The following is an 18,547-nucleotide window of genomic DNA, read 5'->3' as shown; positions in this document are numbered from 1 at the left end:
TCAGAGTGACCGATGTGCACCAAAAAGAGAAAAAAAAATCAAATTAGAGTGTTTTCTGACAGCAATAAATGAGTCTTACTGTGAATAGGGCATGCCATACAAGTCTAAGTGTATGGGGACTAAACATTAATGTCTCCCGCTTCTCTGCTCTGCCAGACATTTCATATTTCCCCAAAAGGTCAAATCAATTTGATATACAGAATATAGTATCTGATTATACACACTGAACAGCGCAAATGTACACATTTTTCACTGTTGGTTTTAGAGAACAGGAAGGCTGACAGTGTAGTTTAGCCCCGGCTGAAAATGTCTACTTACTTATGTACTATACTTGAGTACAGTAGGCTCTGATAGACTATTTTGTGCTACCGTCTGCTTTATCCTACTTTATCTTCCTCTTCCACTTGATTTCAAAGGGAAGTAATGTACTTTTTACTCTACCTTACTTTGCTATTCTGCAAAATAGGATTTGTCCATATTAAACACTTACATGTGTTGCACCACATAAGCTAAAGTATATTAAGTCGCCACTTTACCCAAAATGAAAGTTAGCTAGCAAGCCCTGTATTCCTAATTAATTTAACCTTTATTTGCAAGAGAAAGAATGTTTTATTCTTTGAAAAGTTTCGTAGTGTTGTTTAAAGATACCCTCTGGAGATTTTGACCACCGTTACTGCTATGAAACAATGTTTTGGTGAGCAGCTTTGCAAATGTTCTATGAGGACGGGAATTCATTCAACACATGCGCATAACCTCAAAGATGTGCAACAAGCTTTCTGGTGAGAACCACAAGATCCAAACCTCTTTTGTCTTTTTTTTAGAACAGAACTCCATAAGGCACCTTTAACCCATAGAGGTCACTTGAGGTTGATTTTTGAATCTGAACCATGACTAACCTGTGTTTTCGTTCTCCATACTAATAAGTTAGGACAGTATTCATATAGCGCCTCAGCACTTACGTCCCTGTCACCTGAGTGCATAGCTTGCTATAACAGTCCTTATGAGTTTTGACTTTTGTAAAATGTCTCAAATGAGATCTGAAAACTCTGCCTCTGTGACAAAAGAGCAAGTCTAATGTGTCAAAGGTCAGAAGAGACAGGAAGAGTTTGATAGTTTTACTAGAGAGACAGCAGCAAAGGTCAATAGGAAGTGATCCTGAAAATGATGAGGTCATTCCATTTGCAGCACAGACCATTATAGGCCACAGAGCAAGAACAATTAGCATCATGTGGAGGAAATGGCAACATGAATTGTGAATATTGTTTTAAATGTTGAAAAATGTCCTCTTCAGAGCTAGAAACTAGAAAATGTTGAACGTTGAATCTTAATGTCATCTGATTTCAAAGTGGAAATGAAAAAAAAGGTCACATTCAGTTTGGCACACCAACAGTGCTCTTTCCATCTGTGGAGGTAACGACTGCAATAAGGCAGTGTTTGCTTTAATCTTCTTGGAGCACCTGGTGAACTGAAATTATCAGATCAGGACAATGCAGATAGCGTCAAAGTGTTCTTAAATCACAGAAAAGTTACTTGTGACTTTCAAACGTACTGAACCTTTTGCCACTCGCACGAGTTCATATCTGATGACATGCACACACACTCAGACACACCTTTGAGATCAAGAAAATTCCAGTTATATATGTCCTGTAATGATTGCAGAAGGAGATAAGCACTAAAACAAACCTTGACTACTCTGTCTAAGGTCTGTCTAGTGATTATTGCTCTGTCTGGCCTAATGTGCTAGACTACACCGCACCACCTATCTGGAAAAGGTCAGATCTCATTTGAAACCCAAAGGGCATATAAAGCAGCACTGCAATGCACTGAGACAGCTGCAGTTTGAGCCTTTGCAATGCGGTGTTGGTGATTAGTTTGTCTGGTCGGAGTACACAGTCAGGATCACATAAGGTCTGACTTGTCGAATAGGAACAGTGTCCTTTGCAATGACACCTAGGGGATGTGTTGTGGGCAGTGGCTACATCTGACAGTCAAACTATAAAATCCACTGTGTGCGTGAGTGACTTCTGATGTATTCCACCAATAGCTTATCTTTTTTTCATTTTGATGCTTTCACTACAGGGGGATCGATACCAAGGTATTGATCAAAATATCCCAGTGCCAAGTAGTATCAAAACATCTCCAGTCAAATGATACCTGAATTCGATCATCTTTGTACACTTGAATCCTGAAAGACATGCATCCTGTGGCTGGAAACAACGCGGACGCGACTGAATCCAAACAGAGCACTGAAATACACTACGAAGCTACATAGAGCTGAGGGAGACTGCAGATTCTGGTGATAATTCCCCGTGGGTTCATCGGCTGTGCACAACCTTTTACACATTATATGTTGTCATGTCAGAGTTTGATATTGCTTGTTACTTGGGTTGCACATGAGGTACCTGTCCCTTGTGGCACATATAAATCTCCTTTTAGCACCTTTCCATTTCTACTTTCCAGCGTCCATTCAAACATGACAAAGTCACACAATATCCATTTTCAGCATCTCACACAATGACTCTCTGTGGTCGTCTGATTGAAATTGCTGTCTCATTTTGCATGCATTTTTTTTTTTTTTTTTAGCTCAAATCAAGCTGGGGCTATACGTATTCTTCATTGCCTCAGGTTCAGTAGAAACTCAAAGAGGTGTATAAGGGAACTGATATTAGTTCCTGTGTGCACTTCCTGTGAATCCTTCCTGGGACTGTTTGTTTAAAATCAGCCAACGGCTTTAATCTAATGGCACTTTCTCGGCGCACACATAGACGTAGACATCTACACACATCGACAGCATGCCGTAATTTTCAAGACAGGCAGAATTTCTGAAAAGTTCAAAGATCTTCAATGCATGCTCGTGTGTGTGTGTGTCTCTCTGTGAAGCCGTGTGCTAAAAGTAAACAGCAACCCCACCATTATCATCCATTCATCACACACCTTTTGATATTCAGATTTTTATTCAGGTTCACACAGACCACAAACACTCAAACAACTTTCCTCCTCCTCTAGAGAGAGTTAATGACACATGTTGGTGCATTTGGTTTTGTGACAGACTTTTGGCCATTCTGGACCAGCAGTGCTGTTTGTAAGTACGTGGCAGCTGGACAGAGTATCAAGTAAGGTTCAAATGGTACAATGCTGTACACATCATTGTATTATCAGAACATTTTTGCTGGAGAGACTTTCTGCGTGTCAAAATGAATAAATTCACCTGACATAAAGGCAAAACAGTAATGAAAACATTAGTAGGATCTCTTAGGTGTGTGATAAAGTCAGGCATGTATGTTGAAGAGACGCACTGCACCACTACTTAATCACTACTGACATAGCTCCTACTGTGTCTCCTTCTCACTTTGACGCAGTCAAGTTCACAACAAGCACCCACAATAGAAGGCAGGTGCTGGCAAATACACCTGTGTGCACCCGACAAAAAGAACACATGACCCAGCTCACAACCATGAAATGACATGTTTTGTAGATGTAGAAGCTTAAAATCTTAAAAGCTTAAAATGGTACATTTCCATGTCTACTGTGTATCTTTTCACTATTCATATGAAAAGCATGAAAGGAGATCAACAACGAAAGGGGCCAGTATACAAGGTGAGGGAAATGGTGACAAAGCAGAAAGGAAAGAAAAGATATAGGACAGGAATAGCGGACAGAGCAGGGAAGGAGGAGGAGGTCTAGGTGAGGGGTTGTCTCATTAATCTCGAAAGGGCGCAGCAGTCCCTTCAGAATGCAAATGGGACTATCAGTGTCATCAGAGAAATGGAGAGAGGGATGGAGTGATGGAGGGATTGACAGGCTTGTTGGGGGAAAAGAAAAGAGAAAACAAAGCTGTCTCCACTGAATGTTTGTCACAGAAAGAGCATTTCGACAAATGTGGGAAGCTTCCTGAAAGTCGGAGTAATGAGAACAGTCTTAGATGTGAGAGCACCTCTGAACACTGTACTCACTTACCTCTGATATGGACACTGATCTTAGTTACCATGCTCGCTAGTGGCAGAAAAGTACGAGAAATATCATCAATGGTGGACCAGTATTTATATAGAGAACAGATGGCTGATACTGAGTCATTATCACCATCCTATCTGTGGAAGTGTGCATTTTCACAAGGGTCGCACCATTTGTTGCATCCACAGGTCTCCTCTCCGAAACCATCTGACATTAGAAAATCCTTGAATGGGCTGTCTTCACATATTGCAATTTGAATTGTTTGAATTATTCTCTGTGACGAGAAGTAAAATGAAGGAATTTACAGTATTGAAAAAAGCTTTTATTAAAGCCAGTATGAATATAAACTACTCATTGTGAATATAACATCCAATGGATGCCTCACGTGTTACAAAGACTTTATGATAGCTACCACATGTATTTACCCAGAAACTGAAAAGTAGACTAACATTATAACTATTACCTTCATATTTGTAATAAACTACAAATATTTGATATCAACAGGATGAAACAGCGCCCTCTAGCTTCGGTGTGATAAGCACTGTGACAACCAACCCTGCTTGTTTAATGGAAGATCAAAACAGATGAACATTTTCAAGTAGCAGCATTTTGCAACAGGCATTTTGCCCGTTAATATGATGAAACAAGTCCGTGGTTTGCAGTTCATTTCTGTGTGGTTTTAAGTCATCGATTACGTTTCTCAAACTATCAATAAATGAATATGATCAAAAGAAGACCATTAGGAACTGTTTTACGCCAATTAACTCAGTCCTACACACAGAACAGGTGAACACAGCCTTCATAGAAGAACTGCAGGACTGAAACACACGGGGATTTGGCACGAGGGGAGAAGGTGTCGGACGGTAGAGAGCGTTGCTGTTCGCAGTGCGGTGAGGTGAAATAAAGAGGTGCTTCAGGTGGAAGCAGAGAGTGTCTGCTGGTCAACCTGTTTGTCTGCAAAGTGACAGAAAGAAATTGTGAGGTGAGACGAGCTCTGCTCTGAGCTGCATCTGAGGCTCAGGCAGCAGCTCACAGGTGTGACAGTCTGTGAGCTCCAGTCTCTTTATATCTAACTTGGTGACGCAGCAGAGCGGTGATCAATTGGTAGAGCAGAGGCCAGCACTCTCCTCGCAAAATGGTGTACTGTATAGCTCCACAACACAATGTTTAACCTGTTGTCTGTTCTACACAAACTTTTCTTGTCAGTCTCCTATACTCTGTGGCCCTTCTGGTTTTTTTCTAGCTCCACGTGTCCTCGCAGTACCCCGTCAGGTGTTCTTATCCACTTAACAGAAGTGCTGATACATTAAGGCAGATGCTATTTGCACCCGTGTGTCAGTACCCAACCATGCTATTTACACAAATATGCACAAGATATACTTTCCAATAAATGCTTTAAAGTGTATGCAGTGTCGAATGTACCCTGTTTTTTTATATTTGCATTCGACTTATTATTTCATGATCTTTTCCCAAACCTAGGGAAAAGAGGATAATAATGAAAGAAAACTGAATTATCTTAAGTTAACTAAGTCTACAAATACATGAATGTAAATCAATTCTGTTCTCATGGGTGAAAGTCTTGTAACTGAACCATTCGGCCATCACAGCCACTCCCATCTGAAGAGGAATTTGTCTTTCTTTACACTGCGTGATCACACTGGGTTTAAATAGCCGAACAACAGCCATCTGGCTGTTTGCACCCAGGTGCAAGTAAACACTCCGTACATGAAACCTCTTATTTAGACATCCTTTCATGTTTTTTTGTATATAAGCTATAGCTGGATGAATGTGATGAATGTGGCTTGTAAAGTGGATTTTGTACTTGTCCACCAGACTAATGCTCATGAGTTTGAAACTCTCACACCTGACAATCAACCTCCCCCTGTATCTCTCTCTCTCTCTCTCTACCTTTTAGCTCTCCAGACCACTCAGCCTCCCAAGGTCCTTTTTCCCACGGAGAGACATGACACAGTGATAGAAATCACACCTGGTAAGGACCAATCTATTTCTTTTTGTTGTTGTAATCCTTAAGGTCCTCGTTTTTAAAATGCTGTCTCCATCTTTGGCGTGAAGTGTTACTTTCTGTGGTGTTTCTTTGTGGCGTAGCATATCTGTACCCTAATGAGTAATGTGGTGGTGAGTTTCTCAGCTAAAGTGCCACTTTACTTTGACCTTCAGTCATGAATTTACACTTGAGCTTGAAAGGGTTTTTGATACATACTAGCACCATAGGTTTTGATTTTGATTCCAGCATTGAATTTGCTTTTGGAGTTTTGGGTTTTTGATTTAGATTTGATTTTCTCTTTTCTTCGTCTCTTCAGACTTGAAGTTAGCGATATTTAATGCTAATTACCGTGGTCCTCTTCTTCTTCTATGACTGACTGACACCAAATGCATGATTGATTCTGGGCAAGAGGTTAGCATGGGAAGACTAAACTTGAGTGGTAAATAACAAGTCCCAAAAATTATATGAACTAGCTACGCACTTCATTACTGTTTTGTTTCATTAAATATCCACACATCTATTATCTATACTGATTATCCTTAAGGATCGCAGGGGGGCCTGGAGCCAATCCCAGCTCACACTGGGCGAGAGGCGGGAACACCCTGGACTGGTTGCCAGTCAATCACAGGACCAACACATAGAGACAAACATCCACTCACGCTCACACTCACACCTACAGGCACTTTAGAGTCACCAATTAACCAAACCTGCATGGTTTTCTGGCCACTTGGTGCCTTTTTACTCTATTTTGGACTCCAAAACCAGAAAATTATGTTCACCAGCACCAGCGTTTTGCATTTTTAAGCATCAGAGTCCTTCTCTGGCTGTGACTTCCTGACTTCCTTTACATTTATAATGATTGTTTTTGGGTAAAAGCCTTTTGGCGCCAGTGAGCGTTATCTGACCTACAATCCTGACTGTGGTCACAACACCAGAACCACCTCACCACCTGGTGTTCTTTCCAGGGGCTTGATAGTGATATTTCATTGAACCCTGTAGGGAAATCGCATTCCTCAGGCAGGTCAGAGGTCGGGCTCAGCTACAGAACAGCAGCCCTGGAGCTGGTGGGGATTTGGTGTCTTGGGTCGGTCAGTTGAAAAATGGCACCTCTGTGAGTATTAGACCACTCTGCTGGCCTCTTGCTCTCTGTCAGCCTGCATTCTACCCATTCCTGTCCGGCTGCAGTGTTTTCCTTTTATCTCCTCTAACCAGCAATTCACAGTGACTTACTGTATGTACTCAGGCCAATTTACTTTGTGCTAAAACATTTACAGAGCCTGCACAGGACTCGCTACAGCACTGCCTTATCTACTGATGAGAACTACCAGAAAAAAAAAACATGACATTTTCAAATGTAGTCTTTTCACTTTGATTTGTCTTCACTGGGTGATTTTCAGATTGAGAGTAAATGGTGTTCGGATCGGCAACTGACGTCAACCTGAAAAATGTCATTTTGTTGTTCACACAAGCAGGAAAGCAAGAGGAATCAAGTTAGGAATGTGATCAAGAGTAAATCGTTTTGATAAAAAATACAAAATCTGATGAAGAAATCTAAGACAGAAATAAGGAGACAGGGATTTAGAAACTAAAGTGATCTCATTAGGATTTCCTGTGTGCTGTACTCTGCTGTGGCTCTGGTTGGGTGACTTCCTTGCCAGCTGTGCGTGTGTTCAAGTGCATACATGCATGCTTGCATGTGTGAGTCCTGCTGTTCGGCGGTCTCTGTGACAATGTTAGCACTGTAGGCAGAAAATGTGTTTGGATGTGTGTGTGTGTGTGTGTGTGTGTGTGTGTGTGTGTGTGTGTGTGTGTGTGTGTGTGTGTGTGTGTGTGTGTTTGTTCGTCGTGTGTTTCCATTAACTCCAGATTGATGTAGCAACAAATACACCCTAAGGCCTCTGTACACTGATTGCAGCAGGGACACCTTTTAATGGGCACCGCAATCTCACCCCCCCCCCCCCCCGACACCCCCCACACACATATAAACCCACCTACAGCAATAAAGGCAGCACAGTAAGACACACTCATTCACACACACACACACATGCACTCTGTCTCCCCTCTCTCTCTCTCTCTCTCTCTCTCACACACACTCACACACACACACACACACACACAGCAGTGTGACCCTGCAGTACATTTTTAATTATCATCTTGTTTTAACCTGGGGGAGATTTGCATCAGCAACCACAGTTATGTTGTTCATTTTCCTCTTTTTCTCCTCTTCTCCTGTCTTCCTCTTCTCTATATTCACATGTTCATTTCTTTCTTCATCCCTTTATTCTGTCTTTCTCTGTTAACTGTTGATCCTTTGCCTCTTGTTTTTTTTCCTTTTTCTTCTCTCTTTTGTTTTATTTTGTTGTTTTTTTTTTTTCTTTTCCTGTCTGCCACTTCACATCCTTCCTCACTCTCCCCTGCTTTTCTCATTATTCTATAACGCTGTGGGTTATAAACACAATTCATTATGCTTATTGTTATTATACTAATATGGTCTACAGGCAACAGGCAGACAAAAAAAGACCTATAATTAAAGATTGATTTATGATATAAGTATAAAACATAAAAAAAATAAATTCAAAAAGAAAGACTAATGGTGCTTGAGGAGTTATTTGCACATCCGCTGATAAATTCAGCCTCTAAAGCCCTGGGTTGGCAGAAGTGCGTAGGTGTGTAATACACATGCAATACTATCAGTAGTGTTGGGAGCTTAGAAAGTCTAGAAATGGAGGAATAAATACATAATCTAAATGTCAGATGCATTTATCTGAGGATTTACTGTATTTTTAACAAAGCAGTAACTTTAGTGTTGGTGCTACTGGTCCACTCTTGGGTTAAAGGCAATATATTATTCATTCTGCTTTAACAAAATAATCAAGACATTCTTGTTTCTGATTAAACTCAGTGTGAACTTTCACACCCTGTGTTTGATCAGGGCTATGTGAGGGCGGGACGTATCAGTTAAAAGTTAAAAGAAAATAATATGCACGTGAATTGAAAATAGAAGTTAAATGATTTATCCGAAAAAAGAAACCTTTGTTAATTAGAGTTTATCCTCTTAAATAAACCTGAGACAAATTGAACATGTTCATAAGTCACAGCTTAAACAAAGAGGTGCCCCTTTTTTCCTCAGTGTGAGCCAGAAGAATAGAACTGACGAGGCTGACTGATGAACGTAGAGTTAAAATTAATGCGGACATGAAACCAGTGTGACGAACATGCACATAAACTGAAGCGTGCTTTGATAAATTAAACGCAATTTGATTTGATAACTGGTCATATAAAATGTTCCATCCTTTCATCACAAGCTCAACAAATTGCTAAGGTTCATCATTTACCGTCAGTCATTTTTCTTCCCGATGCTCTCCGACCTAAATGTCAGTCATATTTAAAGCCAGTGAAGCTCAGCTAATCGTCCGATGGTCGATTGTTTCCCTCATTTGTCCCTCCAGTCCAAAAGCTCTTCCAATGTTTAACCCCGGACTCCATCTGCTCCTCCGTTTTCTCTCTTCGTTCTCTCTATCACAGTGCAGGTTATGGTGGTTTTGTGAGTGTAACACCTCCTGATACCTGAGCCAGTATGTGTAAAACATCTAACTAATGGTCTTAAGAATGATGCCGAGCTTTGGTTTATGAGCCAAATTAACAATAATTGCGCTTTTTACTATTAATATCAATGTGCTCAATGTGAGCATTAGAAAGAATCATACAAACAAACGTGACTGTGTTCATGCTGAATCCATCATGTGATTAAACTTGTTCATGTTGTACAGCAAACATATTTTACACTGTTACTGTATGTGCTGAACTATTTCTCTGCTCGGCACAGTGACTTCAAGTTTTGTCATCACTGCAAGGTTGCTAGGTAACAGTGATGGAGGAAATATTTAAGCAAATGTAGTAATACCACAGAGCAGAAATCCTCTAAAAGTGAAGTCCCGCAGAATGGTCAGATCAATGTGTATGATATTATCCACTTGTGATCACTGATGCGTTATTGAGTGCATCCCTTTGATATGTAGCTGTTAAATGTAGAGCCAGTTTTTATCTATTCCTATTTATTTTATAGCTACTTCTCTATGTGACTCTATATGTCTCACTAATATAATGATAACATCATTCACTTGTTGATTGTAATTTGTAGCCGTTCTGCAACAAATTGAGTTAAATGTATAAATTGTAGTGGAATAGCAGAAAATGGAAATACTCAAGTAAAATGAGTAAAAGTACCTCAAAAACTGTGCTGTAACTTTTCACCCCTGCTAGGAAACCCATGAAGACTCCTTGGACACGACCAAGAAATAGTCCCACACATGAGGCCTCGTAAAACCACAGCTTGGAGTTTTCAGTTTTCAGTTTTTGCAAATATTACACAAATTATTAAACTACTTCTAACTACCCATTAAACAAACAAAAGATAGAATGTGTCAAATAGTTTGCTTTTGAGGGGCTCGCTGTTTCCCATTTCCACCTTCGCCCGGCAGTAACTTCATATTTAAGAAGAGCAATAAACATTTTTTCTGAAATGTCACACTACCCCATTTAAAATGTTACTCCGAGGGGCTTTATGCATTGATTCCCACATACACTGTGTAGATGACTCGTACTGTCACACACCTGTTTCCAGCACATCCAAACTGACTAAACTCCACTTTTTATGTGCACACACACACACACACATACACACACACACACACACACAGGTACAAGCGTGCATGGGGAAACACATTAAATAGCCTCATGAAAATCGCACACACACAAACACCTGATAACTTTCTGTTATCAGGGAACAGTCGACACATGTATGCAGATGCAAACGCTAATTATCGTGGATTTTTTGATATTCTACTAATATTTAAGGCCATTTAGTTATCAATAATACTAGCTAATACTAGGGTTTGCTGTAATTAATCATGATTAATCATACCTAATCAGTGCTTTTATTAATGGATTTTTAAATGTAAAATTCCCACATTCATGTAGAATCAGCACAAAGCAAGTAGATTTACGCACAAATACAGTTGTTTGATAGCATCTTTTTAACTCTGAACACAGATTCTCTTCAGTGAATTACTGATGTCCAGTAAAACCATCAAGTTTTTGAAAATGACTGTCGGCTTGAAAGACATTTCTTATTAACGAAATAACACCAAATCTAAGGTCTATATGTGAAATTCCTGGCTGAATTTCAAGACCATTAAGGCCATGAAAATAATATATCAGCTTATAGGCCAGTCACTCCTTGTATGCACTAAAGATACAACACCTCCATAGCATATGGCACCTAATTAGCAAAACACAGGCTGAGACAAAGCCCTGTAAGCGCGTGGGGCTGCACTTCTACCCACTTCGACTTATTCTGAGTTTACGGGTTTCAAGTGGAGGCCGAATGAATGCAGCGCCGCACCCACCTTACAGACGCGCATGCAGAAAAACAAACAGGAAAACACAGGAGACACAATGGGAAGGAAAAACTGGAGGCAGGGCAGCGACCGTGACAACAGGTTTTATACGTTACGGCTCCTTTCTGTTATTTTCTCAGCTTTAATGCAGAAACATGTATTACCAACGGCAGGAACACATTCACGGGCTTTGGAAAAGGAAGCTTTGGATTTGGATTAAATGCAGCACACGTTTAGATGACTGCTGCCATGACAAAGGAAGTAAATTTCATTTCCATGTTTTTTATTTTAATTTGCAAAATTCAGTGTACTGAAGAAAAAAAAAAAGTGCAATTAATTCACATTTAATTCAATTTATTATGTCTTTGAATTCTGGCTTATGGCCTGACAAAACATAAATGTTTGATGACCTCACACTTGTTGAGATCACAATGGACATTTACTCTATTATGACATGTGACCAAATAATCAATTAGTTAATTGAAGAAATATATAGGTTCATTAGTTTATGATGAAAATAGTCATTGCATCCCTGGGTTAGTCCATACGTGCAGGAAACAGGAAAACATGCTCAGAGGCACTTTCAGGTATCCACACACACACACACACACACACACACACACACACAGTAGTATTAGGTGCCAGCGTGAGGTTGGCTGTGAAAGGCAGGGTAAGATAAGGAGGCTGGCTTTCTGTCTTTTCCTCTTTCTCCCCTCTTGTCTCTCTTTCTCCGTCTGTCTCTGTCTTCTCCTTCCCCCGTCGCATTTATCTCTCTACGACTGTCTCCCTCTGCTCCTGCGAGGTGTCTGCCTCTATCTCACTTTCCGTCCATCTGTCTGTCTCCCTTCCACCGCTCTCTATATCTCTAACTGTCCCATTGTCTTTCTCTCTCAGCTCATTCAGTCTCCTCATTCATGTGCCTTAAAATGGTAATGCGTCATGTCATTATTGCCTTTCAAACTGTCACAGAGAGATAGCATAAGGTGGGAGGGGTGCGGAATGAAATGAAAAGGCCTTTATATTTCAGATTTTCATCCGCGAAAGAGACTCTGCTTGTGTTTGCAGTTGTTAGTCATCCTAGCCACGCCATTCAGAACCAAATAATGCAGCACAATGGCTCCAAAGTGTCAAATTATGTGCAACAATAACACACATTGATGTATTCATTTATTTTCACTTGCCCAGTTAAGGATGATAAAAAACCTTTTCTGTGTAATAAAACCTGGAAAAGTGGTGCTCAGAAATAAACAGAAATAAGCGAGAAGGTCAAAGACGGATTGTGGGGAAAGAGAAACAGAACAGAATAAGTGAGGAGGCAGAACAATTAAAGACACAAAGACAGAAAGAAATTGTCTTTTTATTTTTACACATTCTATTATTTATTAAATTGTTCAGCATATTAAACGGAAGCAAACAGAGACGGAAATTGTGGGAGAGAGTACGAGTGGTGGATGGACAAAATAAGAAAAAGGCAAGCTGAAAAGATGGAAGAGAAAAGCAGGGAATGAGAGAAAAGATCCAAGGAGGATGTCGGAAGGATGAATCAAAGAATGAGGGGACATCGAATTCAGAAAGGAGTGCAGCGAAATAGAAAAAGAAGGGAGAGAGGAAAATTAGGAAAGCTTCCGTTCCTACCTGACGACCGTCGACAACTGAAATGACAACTGATGCTATCAGCTGTAGCTTAAGTTAAGCCACTCAGTTAAGATAACTTCCTACGTCGGCTGCAAAGGACGTCTCCAGACAACTTTTTTTTTATGTTTCCAGTCGACTCTGATAAGAATCTTGGAAAAGAGGTCTTGAACGTGCACCGCGGTAAGGCTCGGCATCCTCACCACATCGTGATACATGTCGAAGACATGCAAATAAGGAAACAGAATTGTTCTTGTGTTGCTGTGTGGAGCTAATGGACTCTAAAACCAGCCAATCTAATCTAAGTAACCAGCTGATAAAATGCTCCATGGCTGTGGAAGGTAGTAAGATAGTCAGCTGGACATGACAACGTTTGCAGATTATGTTAGAGCAGACAAACACTTTCATCCATTTCTTTCACATTTCTCTCATCACCATCAATATTTTCTCTGATTTTTGGTTTTGGAAAAAAAAAGTCACTTCAGTGTGGTTTTGCTGCTCGGGGAAGGGGTTTATTAGCACTGGCAACTAGCAAGGCATAGGGGAGAGTAGAGAAGACAAAGTAAGCGGGTAAGGGCTGAATAAGGAAGGGAGGCAGGAAGAAAAATAGACTCGCAGCCAGTAAGACATCACATCGTGAGAGGATCTGAGTTGTCTCTTTATCCCTGTCAACGAGCACACACAGCATTTCTGTCTTCATCGCTCTCTCCGTTCACTCACAGCACACACACGACACAAAACATCACACTACATTATATAGAACAGGGTGTTTAGCCTTTCTATCAGTGTCATGGTGCGCAAACTCTCTCTCTCTCTCTCTCACACACACTCACTCACACACAAATCACTCTCGGTGTCTTGATATAAACAGGCTGCTGACAGACATGAGAGGGTGAAAGAGAGCGAAAGCTGTGAGGGAGGTGAAAGAGCATCGAAGGGATTGAGAAAATAATTGCAGGTGAAAGGATGATCGATCCGCGATGAAAGCGTGATAAAGAACGGGCTCCGCTCTTTCTTTTGCCCTCGCTTTCATTTGTCATCTGGCGGCTTCATGAATATGGTAATCGGCTTTTTGTTTGCAACCTTGATGGAGAAGGAGGGACCGGTGGAGAGGGAGAGAGAGAGAGAGAGAGACTGGAGGGGAGGAAGAGTGAGAGGGGATGAAGAGGGTCAGAGAGGTGGCAGATTGAGGTGAGACAGTCACTTAAACATCTGTTTCGCTGTGTTTTCATGGGCAAAGATAACAACAGCAAGGAAAAGTCAGGTATGGAGAAGTGGAGCTTGAGACTGCAAGGTCAATGGATTAAGTCCCTGCACAGGCCCGGAAAATATTGGCAAGGAAATTGAACCGTTCGTATTGTTGCCCCAGGTCAAGTACTGTTAAAACCCGTGTGTGTGTGTGTTGTAAAGTTACTGTGTTTCCTGTTTTAGTTTTTTCTTGTTTGAGACAAATGTGACAAACATGCAAAGAGACACTTTCACATGGATAAAAGGATGTTAATAATTGATAATAACTGCTTTTTGACCCCTAATGATTCCCTGCAAGACCGAGTCCTCCAAGACACCCCATTATTAACCTGGTACCATTATAATGATGTGCTGCAGGGTTAATAGCTACTGTACAGTAGCACAAACCAGTGCTAATAAAGTGGTCGGAATGGAGCTTTGGTCATTAACCCTTCGGAGTCTAGGACCGCCACACGGCGTCAAAGTCACATGTCGCACGTTTGAAAACGTAAAGCTGTGACACAAGCACGCAGGTGCTCAATTCAAAGACTGTTGGAAAGCGGACACTTCAAACTTTTTACAAGTGTTTGAATTTTGTCGATCAGCCTATTATGACAAAATTTATGAAGAGGTTTTAGAAGTTGCGCACTACAGCTCTTCTACGAGTTAGAAGATGCTGAATCTGGGGAAGAACGTTCTGATTCTGAGGAAGACTCCTTTCAGAGGATGAAGTGGATGCTGCGCGTGAAGACGAACGAGAGGAGGTGTCCGCGCAGACCCCCGCTCCTCCAAAGATCCAACTAGTTCCTACTCGGATTTTGTGTTTCTTTTGCACTTTTACATACAGTGTGTCCATATATTATGTCAAAATAAATAAATACTTGTAGAATCACATAGGTGAGGTTGTGCTGAAAAGAAAGACACAAAGAAAGGCAAGCTAAGCAGTTTTAATGGGAAACACAAAGGTAAAATGAAAAGTAGTAAAAAAAACACAGTTTTACCCCAGACTCTGAAGGGTTAAAGCAGTATGGTGAGAGGTGTTGAGCAATGTAGATGGAAATATTAGCTGTCATTCACTAGTTGCATCCCTGGTCATTGCTTGGAACAAGCAACACAAGATGTTTACTCTTAATTTCAAAACTGCATTCATTGATTTTTTTTAGCCACGTAGAGGCAGAAGCTATTAAAACACCAAAGATATATTATCACAGAGCTCTGGCTCTTAATGTCTGACTCTGTAGCTGCTAAATACTCCACTATATTCAGCAGGTATTCCTTTACTTGGCCATTTGGCACTGAACAGTGTACAGTGGGTTTATCCAAGGAGTTTTTCTGAACCAAAACAGTAAGGTTGGCTATAAAACCAAAACAATGGGCTAAAAGATGCTCAAACTTTATTGTGAAGTGAGATCTGATCATTCACTGTGCGTTCAACAGCCTGTACGTTTAAAAAACCACAGTTATGTGAGCCAGTATTTATGTTAAAAAATGTGAGCGGAGCAGCTTTAAAACACTCATACTGAGCACCGAGTGACTTCAAAGACAGGCTGTACATGGAAAACAGGAGCAGTGCTTTAATAACGGAGACATATGTCACCACCATGCTGTGAGAGAGGTTTGAAAGTGTCTATGGACGTGGTGATACATTATATTGCGTTGGCTCAGTCTAATGTCTGTGAAGTCATATGTCTTCTGTGAAGGAGAACGCTACAAACCTTTCAGAGCCACCTTTCAAGTCTCAGCGGGCGAAGACTTGATAGATTTTTAGTGGAGCGCTCCTTTCACTTTGGGGTGGCGCACTGGCTCGAGAAAGTCCTTCAGCGGCTTCAAAGACATGCCTTCAAAAGCATCCACCTCTAAGCTGCCAGTCCCCAGCGCTGCTGCTCTGCGTCCGACTCTGACCTCTGACATCGTGACAAAAGACAAGTTTCCTGCACTTTGATGGGAAACTGTGCTGAATACTCACACCACCATCGCACACAGGAGCGGTGAAGGTGTGACAGAGATACTTTCAAGTGGTCTCTTTCAACTTAGCTGAAGCCTCTGAGCTGCGCATTATTTCACAACAACCCAACAACGTGATGCTGTATCATATATATGAATGTGGGATATTTCCATCTGCTGAAACATGGGGGAGAGGGTGTTTGACACATTTGATTGGCAGCGATGGCAACATGAGCAAACATCCCCCAACGACTGCCATTCATTTTTAATTCAAATGCTCCAAATTAGGAAGGGCAAAACCATGAATACATTAATAATTTGTTCTGAAACAGTTCGTGAGCTTAAAAAGACGTGTCTATGTAGGACTCTCGCTTTTAAGGAAGGTGACACTTCATATTTATTCACTTATTTCATTTATTCTCTCGTCAGTCTGTCTTTGGTATTAAAATTGTTGCAGATTTGGTGAGTTTTGACTTAAATGGAGCTGCAGCGCCATTGTAACCAGGTTTCTGTGGAAGCTTTGTCTCCAGTCTTGCTATGTTTAATTAGTTGTATTCGAATTAAATGATATTTATTTTTTGTTTTAAATTCACACATGATATAGAAAATGTTACAATGACTTATGGGGCCAAACAATTTGGTCTTACATCAAAGAACAACGGTCATCAGTGGGAAAATGATTCAGTCTCAGCAACACTCGTGCGCAAACTGTTTAGCTGCGTCTCGTTTATTTTATAATTACTGCAACACAGCTTTGCAGAGCGAATCTAGTTAGGAGACGCAGGCTTTGTTTCAAGGTTTTTTCTAATGAAAATGCTTTTCAGAATCTTTTTTTTTTTTTTTTTCCCCACAAATGAGTTCAGTAGCTGCGGTCCTGAAAAAAAAACGTGCTCGCTGTTTGGTACACTGTGATCTCTGTGTCTCCATCACTGTCTAATTATTTCTCCTGCTGTCTTTCCTCCCTTCCTCTCTCTTCTTCAAACTCTCACTGTCTCTGTGGGATAAGGATCCTGTGGAGCCAGAATTGGATTTTTATTAAGTAGAAATCCCCTTTGAAAGTCTACCTAACCAGGACCACTGTGTGTGTGTGTGTGTGTGTGTGTGTGTGTGTGTGTGTGTGTGTGTGTGAGAGAGAGAGAGAGAGAGAGAGAGACAGAAAGGATTAATGACAGGGGTGTGAGTGTGGCAGGGTGAGGTTGGATTTGCGCCCTGCTGTGCCTACAGTAGTGGGAGCGTCCGTGTTTGGCTTGACATGCTGCTAGTTTACACATCAGGGGGCTCCACAGATATTAAAGATTGGTTATCAGGTTGAATGTTTTTGTTGTTTTTTTTCTTTTCTTTTGTCCTTCTTCTCGCTCTCAGTAGTTCACCCTACTTTCACGTGAGATCGCTTAGTCGCAAAGATTTGAAATTATGCGGCGATACCATTGTGCTGACGAACATGTTAGAATCATGGGCATCAATCAATCAATCAATCAATCAATCACTTTATTTGTCCCCAATGGGGCAATTAGTTGTGCAGCAGTGGGAGCAAAACATAAAATACATGAAGGCCTACACTTGAAAAACACAACACAACGAATAAATACTAAACGACCAATAGCATGAATACCTTAAAATCAAAATAGAAACAAAAGAAAGAAACAATAGAATAATATATCGAGAGAGAGAGAGAGAGAGAGAGAGAGGGCAGTCAATAGCCCACCAGTTAATAAAAAGAATAAAAAAATCTCAGCACCTCAGAACTCTCTGTCCTAGCGTAGCCATCTCTGAACAGATCATAATATAATAATCACTGATCACACGCGATTAAACCCACGCGATGATCACACGTTCAGATTTAAAACAAAGCAACACGAAAGCGGCAAACGGCCATGATACATGAAAACACATCGGGGGCGCTCATCTAGAGCTGTCACTACTTCACCGAGGAGAGAAAACTCCCCCTGGCTGCGTGGCCGAGCACGTGTGCCGCCGCCGCTGCTGCTGCTTTGTAAGAGGTGAGAGGATCTGTCACATCTGATTACTTTTTAAGACGGCGGTTGTCGGCCACAGATAGCAGGGTCTCCGTGGGTTTTATTCTCACAGAGTGCAACAGCTCTTTAAGACTGATTGGGCATCTGCTCTAGTTTTGTATGAGCATGTGAAACGTGGCTACTGTGGGGAAAAATAGTTTCATTTGAACGAGAAAATGATGTCCATTTCTTGGTCTGGGGGTGCTTTTAGAACCCAGAAATGTGCTTTCAAGCTGTATGTAAGTGGTTTCCACTGTGATTTGGTCGCTGTAAAGAAAAATAACTGCAAACCTCCATTTAAATCAATGACCGTATAAGCCACATACTGATTTATTTATGTACAGTTCCTAATTTTCATAATCCCCTGATAATCC

The 18,547-nt window shown here is 40.9% G+C and overlaps 1 protein-coding gene across 1 annotated transcript in view; it reads left to right on the top strand.

Annotated features, from left to right (window-relative positions):
• The window catches only part of il1rapl2 (interleukin 1 receptor accessory protein-like 2), a 298,916-nt gene that overhangs the window by 238,035 nt on the left and 42,334 nt on the right, over positions 1-18,547 (top strand). The window contains exon 6 of the mRNA XM_070836982.1: positions 5,867-5,941. Coding sequence (XP_070693083.1) covers positions 5,867-5,941 — 75 coding nt within the window. The remainder of the gene's footprint in view (positions 1-5,866; positions 5,942-18,547) is intronic.

This window comes from Pempheris klunzingeri, chromosome 9 (genome assembly GCF_042242105.1).
Source record: "Pempheris klunzingeri isolate RE-2024b chromosome 9, fPemKlu1.hap1, whole genome shotgun sequence".
NCBI lineage: Eukaryota > Metazoa > Chordata > Actinopteri > Acropomatiformes > Pempheridae > Pempheris > Pempheris klunzingeri.
The sequence above is the reverse complement of the archived record's forward strand: the minus strand, read 5'-3'. Positions and strand labels throughout refer to the sequence as shown.